Source organism: Magnolia sinica, chromosome 3 (assembly GCF_029962835.1).
Source record: "Magnolia sinica isolate HGM2019 chromosome 3, MsV1, whole genome shotgun sequence".
Classification (NCBI taxonomy): Eukaryota; Viridiplantae; Streptophyta; class Magnoliopsida; order Magnoliales; family Magnoliaceae; genus Magnolia; species Magnolia sinica.
In genome coordinates this window covers 19,846,106-19,857,062 of record NC_080575.1, presented here as the reverse complement: position 1 = coordinate 19,857,062, position 10,957 = coordinate 19,846,106, and the positions used below count along the sequence as shown (strand labels likewise).

Below are 10,957 nucleotides of genomic sequence, written 5' to 3'. Positions count from 1 at the left end.
TTTATCTAAAATGTCCATACATTTTGAAAGATCATTTTCAGATATAAGGTAAAAAAAGATGAAGAATGAGGGCTTGAATGGACAACACCAAGTGAAGCAATGGTATACCGACCCTACAATTGAAACGTTATTGGGGCCTAATGATGCTTATTTTACATCCAACCATGAGGTCTAGTAAATATGCACTTAAGGGAGAGCATAAATACCAGCTTGATCCAAAACTTTTGTGCTTTGAATGGGCTTCAAGTGCTAAGCATTCAATCATCACTGTTTCAAATAGTGTGGTCCACTTGAGCAATTTTTATGCCACAATTTTGGACTCATTAATTAAAATGATTAAAAAAAATAATTGGAAACTATGCATGGATTTCATTCATTCCAGTGGGCCCCACAGCCCCAACTGGACCGTCCATTTCTAGCTAGGTCCTGCCGTCCTGGTTGGGGGCAGGTCCCAATCCCCGCTCCTCCATGACACTCATAAACAGTTACAAAGACCACTCAAACCATGGGTCCACCATGGATGCAGCATGTATTGAAATCCAGGTGATCAGTCAATCTCAAGCATCCAATCAATAGCTAGCAATGGATCATTAAAGTGAAACGGGTGGTAGTCCAAAACTTAAAGTGAAATCAGATGGTTCGTGTTGCCTTCTCCGTGCAAATTTTCAGTTGTGATCCATTCCCAACTGGACCAGTTATTGGACGGTCTGGATTACCGTAGAGCTATGCCATGCAGGCGAATGAGGATTCACCACCATTTTTTAATCTCACAGAACTTGCATCGAAGTATCCTGTAAGTCGTCCCACGTGTCGCTTGATTAGAGAAAGTTACACGCCTCACCGTACCTAGGCGAGTTACGCTAGCGTTTTCGTGTATAAGTGGTTTGGTGTAGACGAAGAAGGGAGAAAAGCTAGGGCTGTTTTCTCGATGGGAATTTCAGACGCTGTAGATCTACTGTGAGATCTTCTCGGCGGTCGATGTTGCTGGATCTCAGCCGTTGTTTCTAGGGTTTCGTTCCCCGAGACGATGCTTTCGCTGCAAACTGATGTTCGGCAGCAGCCGCTGCAGCTACAGCAGCTGTATGGAGGAAGAAACGGCGGAAGTACCAGCAGTGGAGGATTTTCTAGGGTTTCTTTCAACGCAGATCACGAAGAATCGTTTCTATCGCCGTTGGATGCTTGCTTGAATCTCAAATCCTCCCAAGCTCTCGAATCTCATGAAGGTACCTTTTTGAAAGTTTTTATTTTTTTCGTTCTTTGATTATAGATTTTGCAATTTCCTTTCAATCTATAGCTTCTGTGTTTTTATTTATAGTAATTGAATGAATATAGTTACTGATTTAAAATTTGGTCGATTTCTGGCACTGCTCCCCCCCTCAAGATGGGATTTTGGAAGTGGGATTATTACTATTTTGCAAAAGATCGAAAGTTGAAACCTTTAATAGAAAAAAAGAATTGATATTTGTTTGCTTCTGTTTTCATTGGGCTCTTCCATTTTTTTTTTTTAAAATAAATTTATTTATTTATTTTTAAATGACAATAGCGAATGTCTTGGGTTGTGATTTGAATGTATCAAGAGTCAAAACTTACAGTGCGATCAGGGCTATTACACTTGATGTTTTTTTATTAATTTTTTTAAATGACGACGGCAAATGTCTTGGTTGTGGTTTGAATGTATCAAGAGTCAAAACATACAGTCGATCAGGGTTATTACCCTTGATATTGGGTACTGGACATGATCAGGGTTCAGGTCGTAACTCATAATCCCAACAATTTGGGGTTGGCTTTTATGTGGTAGATTGGCACAAGTTTTATGACAGGACGGTGAATGTTTTGGATTGAAATTTGAATGTGTTCGAAACATATGGTGTGATCACAGCTATTAAACTTGATATCGGCTTCTGGATGTGAATAGGGTTTGGGTCATCACTCATCATCCCGGCAATTTGGGGCTAGCTTTTAGGTGGTAGATTAGCCCAAGTTTTATGACAGGACAGTGAATGTTTTCGATTGTAATTTGAATGTATGAAGAATCAAAACATATGGTGTGATCACAGCTATTACACATGATTTTTTGTACTGGATGCGATTAGGGTTCGGGTTATCACTCATCATCCCAGTGATTCGGGGGTCTGCTTTTAGGTTGTAGATTGGCACAAATTTTATTATGGGGCAGTGGATGTTCTTGTTGTATGAAGAATCAAAACATTTGCTGTGATCATGGCTATGACACTTGATACTGTGTGCCGGACACGATTATGGTTCTGGTCATCACTCATCATCTCAGCAATTTGGGGTCAGCTTTTAGGTGGTAGATCAGCACAAGTTTTATGACACAATAGTGAATGTTTTTTATTTTAATTTGAATGTATGCAGAACAAAAACATATGGCGAGATCACAGCTATTACACTTGATTTTGTGTACTGGACATGATTAGGGTTTGTGTCTTCACTCATCATCCTGGCAAATTTCGGTCACCTTTTAGGTGGTAGATTGACAGTGACACAGGTTCTATAATAGGGCTGCCCACTTCAACATTCCCCTTCAGCTGGGCCTTGGAAGTGGCCATGTAAGAGGCTCACTTTGATTCCCCATGCCAACAAGGTTCCACCTAGTTCTGATTCCCAAACTGACTGCTTTATGCACCAAAGTGGCCAATCTAGAAATTGACAGTCATGGAGGGGCAGTTTCAACTTTCAACTTGCCAGACATGGAGCTGAGCCATGGCCCACACGCGTTAATGCCAAAATAGAGAAAAAACTACCACATAAGTTACCATATGCTAAGCAATAATGTAAATGGAAGTTGTAAATGTAAAGGGATGCATTCTTTCATAAATACGCCTCAAGGTTCAGGGGTCGCTTAAAGAAGCTTCAGCGAGCACTTTGTAGACGACTTCCATTACCCTGCACTGCTTTTCTATGACTAGCACCTCCAATTTGGGAGGAACATTACCATTGACAATGATACAGTTTGTGTTCATTTGCCTGTTTTGAAGTGTCAGGGGTCGCTTAAAGATGCTTCAGCGAGCACTTTGTAGACGACTTCCATTAGCCTGCACTGCTTTTCTATGACTAGCCCCTCCAATTTGGGAGAAACATTACCAGTGACAATGATACAGTTTGGCTTCATTTGCCTGTTTTGAAGTGTTTGGGCATCATTGGCAAATGGCGAGTTTTTGCTTCAGTTTATTTTTGAGCAGGCTTTAAAAAATAGAAACACTCTGAACACGTCTCTCTTATGAGAACCCAAAGTTGTGTTTGGATGCACAAGTGAATTGGATTTTGAAGATTCAGTGTAATAGGAAGCAACTGGCATAAATTAATGATGTTTCCTACGTTGAAATGTGGAGCTAGCCCACCCTCAAATTGTGGCTGTTTTCTGTTCAAGGCTAATGTGAATGTAAAGTGCAATTTGGATCTTAGTCACTCACATGAACGTAAAGTGCAATTTGGATCTCAGTCACTCGTATCAATGGTAAGGAAATTACAATTTGGTAATTCTTTTAATTACAATTTGGTATTTCCCATTCAATTAGAGTAATAATGGTGATTCAATTCAACAATGCATCCTTACTAGCACAAAATCTCTAAAACTGGTCCAGTGATTGTAAAGGTTAAATAAACGTCAATGCAATGCCTACTAGAAGCTTAACTAATGGGGAAATTTTCCTTATTACTATCCATAAGTTAGAATTCCTTTGTTGGTTGGATTTTCTCACCTGGGCTGCAAACTGGAGAACCTGCTGGTGCTGGGACGGTAAGACTCGAGCATTAACAACAGATTAGGATTTCATAATGTGTACATGCAGCTTTTCATGCTTAGGCCTTGAATGATGCTGTTGATTATTCATCTTCAGATGTTAACTATTCGAGTAATGGATTGTCTTTCCCCTTAGAATGATTTTCTGCTATGGTTCATAAAACTTGGTTCTGGCTATTTTTGCACGCTGCTGGCCTTTGGCCTTGCAAGGCAAGCCTGAGAGATGATTACCTTGAAATGTGATCCTCTGCTTCATCTAAAGCTATGATTGGATGCCCATTTGAAGTGATTTGCATTATCTTAATTCAATGAAGTGGCAACGATCAGAGTACTCGTTATTAGCGATTAGCGCACACATCGGAGCGACCACCATCTTAGGTCCAGCTTGAAACACATGGACTTCCAACCATGGGTTTGGTTGCCCTTGCGAAATAGAATGGTGAAATCTCTACTTCTGGTCATTTCTTTTGTTGTCAATTGGATTCTTGCAATTCTGATCAGTGAGCATGGAATCTTTTCCTAACAGTCTCTTCACTGATCCGAATTGCAATTACCAATCAGGGAGGTTGGTTTTTCTTTCCTTGATTGTTACTGCTTTTAAATTTTGTGGTTAACAGAGTTATCTGCATTACAAGCATTTCAAGATGTTCCTTATAATAATCATTCTTTTAATCCATCCTGCAGCTGATGAAGATACGCTCTTACAACTTGCTCATCAGAAATATAAGGCTGGGAACTATAAACAGGCATTAGAGCACAGCAATGCTGTTTATGAGAAAAACCCACGACGAACTGATAATCTGCTGCTTCTCGGTGCAATTCACTATCAGGTTTTTTAGCATTTCATGCTAACTTTTTCTAACTCTTTCATTCTGATTCCTATTAAGTTGTAGTTCTCATCATGTGTTTTCTCCTATGTATGTATATATATATATATATATATATATATATATTTTCTAGCTGCATGATTTTGATACGTGTATTGCGAAGAATGAAGAAGCTCTTCATATTGAACCACATTTTGCTGAGTGCTTTGGAAACATGGCAAATGCTTGGAAGGTATTGTTTAAAAGATCAAAGCGTTATGAATACCATTGATTTGACTTGGCTAATTTCAATAAATGGGCTCCTGTGAAAACTGATGCCTGTTTTATTGCAATACAGGAAAAAGGCAACATTGATCTCGCAATTCGCTATTATTTGATTGCTATTGAGGTGAGGATATGGATTCATTCCATTTCTTCTTTTGTTTCTTATTTATTTATTCATTAGTATTTTTTGAATGATAGCAAGGGTAAGGGTAATTTGGTGCTTCTAGAGATGTCATGTTTGCTGGGGTATTTCGGTCATTTAAAATATGAAAGTATTCATGCTTTTAAAAATAGAAACTATGAGAAGACTGACTTTTTATTGTAGTATAGATACGTATTTCAATATTAAATCTGCATACACCAACCATTGCCAATGATGCTTCTTAGAGAATGTTGACATTGGGCTGGGCCAGAGCTAGGCAAAATTGATATTTTGAATCGGCCTGGCCCGTCTATTTCAAAATCCAACACTGAACCAGCCCCAGGTCTGCCCATTGCCATGCCTAGTTGATATTTAGAGGAAAAGACTCGGATGTACGGAATAGGGAGGGCCCAATGTGTTGAGCATCTGGATAAAAAACCAAGTTTTCCACAAGGGTCAGTTTTCTCTTCTCTTTTATGAGTTGGGTGGTTTCGTTTGATGTTTCACAAATTAGAAACAAAAGAATGCATATGTGATCCTCCTTTTTATCTATTGGATCTTATCTTGATTCAACTATTTTTATTATGATTTTCTCTGTGTCTAGTATTGCAAGGAGACATTTAAAAAAAATATTCTGATGTTTCCCTTTTTTGTTGATCTTTACCACTGACTAGAGGACAAGACTGCCTTTCTCATCTGCTTTCTGTTATACATATATATGCACATTTATATTGTTTATTCTTTATGATTTGCAGCTTCGCCCCAATTTCTGTGATGCGTGGTCAAATTTAGCTAGTGCATATATGAGGAAAGGAAGACTTAATGAGGCAGCCCAGTGTTGTCGCCAGGCTCTTGCATTGAACCCTCGCTTGGTGAATCCTTGTTTTGTTTTATCATTTAGTTTCCTTCTTTTATTGTAGATGCATCGAAATTACTATTTGTAGATCTTCCCCTGTTTGGCAGGTTGATGCTCATAGCAACCTTGGTAATCTGATGAAGGCACAAGGCTTAGTACAAGAAGTAAGTCACAGTGGATTCGATACATTATTTTCATTGGATGTTCTTTAAGACTCGAAGTAGAATTCGAGAACCGTGATCCATGACTGGACTGCACTGGGTTGCGCGTTTTTCTATTAATGGTGTGTCTTAATTGTTCTAATAAGCTGTTTTGAAACTATTCCATGATTTCCCTTTTCATATTATTACTGCAACAAGATTGATATCATAATCTTCTTTCATCTCTGAATTGATTTAAATTGATTATGATCTCTCATATTCATTGAGTATGCGGAGTTAAATGGCTCAGAACAGGCTTGTATCTTGTAAATACAGTGCTGGAATAAATTTTCTCTTCCAATTTTGAAGCCTGTAGTCAGCTTATGTGTTATCTTTCATCAGTGCAATTACCAGTTGACAGAAGTAGATCCAGAACCTTTTCATAATTCATTGTGGTCGGTTCACTTGGCTTTTGTAATTAAAAGCCAGGGTTGCTACATCGGACATGGGAATGACTGTTTATCTGATACTGATGTTCTGCACAGGCATACAATTGCTATCTTGAGGCTCTGCGTATACAACCAACTTTTGCAATTGCATGGTCAAATCTTGCTGGTCTTTTTATGGAGGCTGGGGATCTTAACAGAGCCCTTACGTATTATAAGGTACCTCATACTTAATCCAGTTTTTCATGAACCAAGATTAACTGAGTTTCTTAGGAACCATGTGTTTAGTTTTTATTCTTCTATTCTCTCTTTGGTTGTTTACATTTCGGTAACTTATCTTCAATTACAATGAAGAAAAATCCTTTCTCTGATATATTCTTTTCCCTTGTATGCCGCTGAAATTGGATTTTTTTTATTGCTCACTGCCAGCAATGGTTTTATTATGGAACCTATAACATACAGTTCATCATGTGATGTACCAAATTTCAGTCCTTGGGAGTCTGGCCTGCTGGTCATGTGTTTTTCAATTTGTTTGCGGGCGCTTTTATGTTTAAATTAGATGCATAAAAGGCTGGTGTGTGGTTGTGTCACATCTATGCTTTGTTATCATGAGTTTGGTCCTCTTGTCATGTGTTTGTCAACGATCCGTCTGTTTGTGTGCACAGACATTAGCATGCATGCATGGAAACATTCCAAGTTCATGGATGTTGAATTTTATGCTCTCTCTTTCTTCTTCTTCTTTTTTATCCTCTTATCCGTAGAGGGATTGCTATTATCCTCATTCTTCTCTCTCTCTCTCTCTCTCTCTCTCTCTCTCTCTCAATTGGTGAGGTCGTAATTGAAAGGCATACATGTACTGAGAAGAAACTACCTCGGGCATGGGCACAATCATGGTTCTAAATGTATCTTATTGGGCAATTATTGTGTATTGTATCTGTGTCGGTTAATGCTGGTGCCTGAGATGGGGGTTGAAACGGTCCGATGAAAGAATCAGTGGCTGTATCAGTGTGTATTGGTCGATGCGCCCACAACTTATTGCTTGCGGGCCAACACTCATATATGGGCCAAGTGTCTTTCTCTCACATCTCTGTTTTTCTTCATTTCAATCTTGGAGGAAGTTTACTCATTTTTGACTAGATGTATGCTTTGGAGATTAAAACACAAGATTTGAGCGGGATTTGATGAATTAAAGCAAACTGGACTATTTTGGGGAAAAGGCAACATGTGTATGGTTAAAGTAGAAATGAAGAGAAGAGGAGAAGGAAGAAGGAAAGAAGAAAGGAGAAAGGAGAAATGAGAAAGGAGAGGGAGAGAGTGTTAGGGCAACAAGTTCTTGTGTTGGCCTAAAAGACTAATACACTCAAACCCGTGCACGTATATATTAACTTGAGAGACACATAATGTTCTACAAGAGTAAATGGATAGTACGCACACACAATTACATACTTTTACCTACATGCCCCCTCAAGGTGGGTTATGATATTGATCATGCGCAGCTTAGAACACATACGAAGAAGATTATGACGATCAACTTGGGCCGTAATTCCCCCCTAAAAAATAGTGGTGGGATAAAATTCTTCAATTGCTGCTTCTCTATAGATTGAGCTTTCTTCGTCTGTTGATTCTTCTCTTCAAATAAAAGGGCATAGCCAAACTCGGCAACCATCGAGCCATCAAGCTTCCATTCACATGCAAAATACTCTCAAAGATAGGTGCAACACTGCACAACAGGTGAGTGAACTACTCACATTGGTTGAGAGGGGGACTACACCCGTAATGGCATGCGAAGAGATGTGCAACACTACACAACATGCGAGTGAACTGCACCACAACTGATAACAATGGCATAATAAAGGAAGTAACTATGAATGGAAAAGGAAAGCTCCAATGCTTGTGAAATCTGATATGTCAAGTCAGGTTGAGCATTACATCAAACAGTTTGTATATGTTGTACCACACCCAGACCACTACATCTTGATGAATGAGTGCACACACAGCCCATTGCACCTTTTCACCTCCAAATACAAAAATCCATCAAAAATCAGCAAAATGATTCAAAAAATAAGTCCACACAACAGCCACACATCACAAAAACCTTCATCTCTCTCTCAAATCTCATCTAAATTGCATGAAATTTGTTTCTATAGTTGGGAAACACTCAACGACACTAGATCCATGTGAAGAAATACCACAAAAATCCTCAGAAAAAACAAAACACGCCAAAAACCTACCAAAAAACTTGGAAAAATCACCATCTTCTAGATCTTGTACTTTTTTGCTTGAGATGTTTCACACAGCCATACCTTGCTGATGTCATCTGTACGACTAGATGATTCTAATAATAGACCCCACTATCATGGACTATGATTAGGTAAGAACCCGCTTTAATTCCAAGTAGAAAGTGGAGAGTGGAAGTGAAATTGCATTTGGTGGGCCCACGGGCTATGCGTGAAAGCTTGGTGGAGCTATAGAATGAAGGCTATGTTCTAGAGAAGGGGGAGGGGGTGATTATGATCAAGTAAATTTTTTTTTTTTTTTAACACATGCTTAACTATTTTTTAATTAATGCTAAGCAAGACAATTAACTCTAAGGCTTCCAAGCCAATAGAGGGTCTAATCACATAGACTACAAATGATATGCTAATGAAGCAACCAGTCTATATATGAGTGTGCATGTGAGTGGGATGTGCCACCTATCAACTCCTAGAATTCATCTAATAATGCATACATATAATTAAACATTCAATCACATACGCATAATTAAGCAAGTGCTCAAAGACAATTCCAAACACAAGCATGTATAGTGGTTCGGTTTCCCTACTCCACTCACGGTGGACTCACTCAACCCATTAGTGTGCCAGATTTTACTATTAGAGGTTTTAAAACAGGTTTATCTCTAACCTTTACAATCCTCCGCAAGGACATGCTCCTTAGGATACTTACGTGGTTTTTTATAGGCTTTCTACTCTCGATCCTAGTCTAAGGATCTACGTTTACTCCTGTCAAAGGCTCCCTTGGAGAACACGTACACACCCGTGTCCGGTGGCCTACACAAGGGTTTTGATTTAGGTCTTACACAAGAACCAATGTCCTACACAAGAACTTAATCGAGTTTGGCAATTCAAACTCTACACTCAATCCTACACAAGGAATGTGTACAAGGACTTACAACTGACAACTCGTCGGATTGAGTCTCTTTTGTAGCGCCTTCTTGGGTTACTTGATTAATTCTCTCCCCGTGCTTCAATTAGCTCCCCTTGCTCTCTCGATCATGCTGTCGATGCGTCGCTAATGCTTTAGCTCGAGGATCAAATACATTGCATGCGATGTTCCTTTGCGGTGACCAAGGTGATGGGAGGCTGGGTGAATCTCTTACAATTAATGGAATGTTGTAATTCTAGGGGATTTACATAGATGGGTCTTCTAGAGGATTTAGGCAAGGATATACCTATAGAGGTTGGGTCTAAACTTTAGAAAATGGAGTTCAAGCACATTTTCAAGGTGGAGGTTGGAATCCTCATTAGAGTGTTAATTTCAAGGAAGATGACTTGGAATTCATTGATTTAAATGTTTGGGATTAGGGATATGATCATGGAATCACCTAAGCTTTTATTGTACCAAAATCCATTAGAATGCCCAAAAACTGAATTATAAAGGAATTGAGTTCCAACGGTCACAAAATGGGTAGAAACGGCTAGTCTTTGGTTGCACCGAATTAAGGTTCAGTCGCACTGAATTAGACAGGAAAGTCGTTGGACAGACTTGGGCACTTTTGGTTAGATTGAAGGTGGTCTTTGGTCGCACCGAAGGTGGCATTCTGTTGCAGCCGAATTACTTGGAATTCTGCTGCAGCACGCTGTCCTGTTTTAGCCTATTTTGGTGGGATGGAAGGTGGGTTTGGTGGGACTGAAGGTTGCTGAAAATGTGCAGATTTTCCAGCAACACGGGACCTCTAAAGCCGATATAAGGATGATCAATTAAGGCTCCTATGGCTGAAGGATGATTAATAAAAGGTATGTGTTATGTGGTTTAGGTTAAGATCATTTAGAGGTTAAGGTTGTTTTGGGTCAAGTATTCTATTGTGTAGTGTTATATGGTTTTGTTTATGTTCAACATTTTAGCAAGAACTTTAAGAACTTGATTGAATCTTGAATCAAACTGTCTTAATTTTTAATACTTGCAGGGTATGAAGTCCACAATCATCATCATTAGAAAAAAATATTCTATGATCATCAATATACTTTTAGATGACATGTGATAAGAAATGTGGGTTTCTTTGTTTTCATAGCTACTACAAGTATCAGACATGAGTTTGACTTCTATCTGAACATTGAATGATAGCACCATTGAGGGCAGGTCTCAATCCTTATTAATAAATCAATTATTCCCCCATCCTTTCCAGTTTATTCCCAATCTTTTTTTTTTTTTTGAAAAAAAAGAGAGAAGTACATGAATTGTTTAGTAATTAGGAAACCAGTGTGCGTGTGTGACAATGTCATGGATTTAGCTTATTGTTTGA

General features: G+C 38.9%; 1 protein-coding gene across 2 annotated transcripts in view; it reads left to right on the top strand.

The window, feature by feature from the left end:
• Window positions 1-893: 893 nt before the first annotated feature.
• LOC131239657 (probable UDP-N-acetylglucosamine--peptide N-acetylglucosaminyltransferase SEC) overlaps window positions 894-10,957 on the top strand; it is a 34,410-nt gene continuing 24,346 nt past the window's right edge. The window contains exons 1-7 of one of the 2 annotated variants that reach the window (XM_058237465.1): window positions 894-1,223; window positions 4,448-4,593; window positions 4,724-4,822; window positions 4,928-4,978; window positions 5,752-5,868; window positions 5,960-6,016; window positions 6,538-6,657. In XM_058237465.1, the coding sequence (XP_058093448.1) occupies window positions 1,028-1,223; window positions 4,448-4,593; window positions 4,724-4,822; window positions 4,928-4,978; window positions 5,752-5,868; window positions 5,960-6,016; window positions 6,538-6,657 (786 nt within the window). In that variant the 5' untranslated portion in view covers window positions 894-1,027. The remainder of the gene's footprint in view (window positions 1,224-4,447; window positions 4,594-4,723; window positions 4,823-4,927; window positions 4,979-5,751; window positions 5,869-5,959; window positions 6,017-6,537; window positions 6,658-10,957) is intronic. The other variant, XM_058237464.1, reaches the window with a different exon arrangement.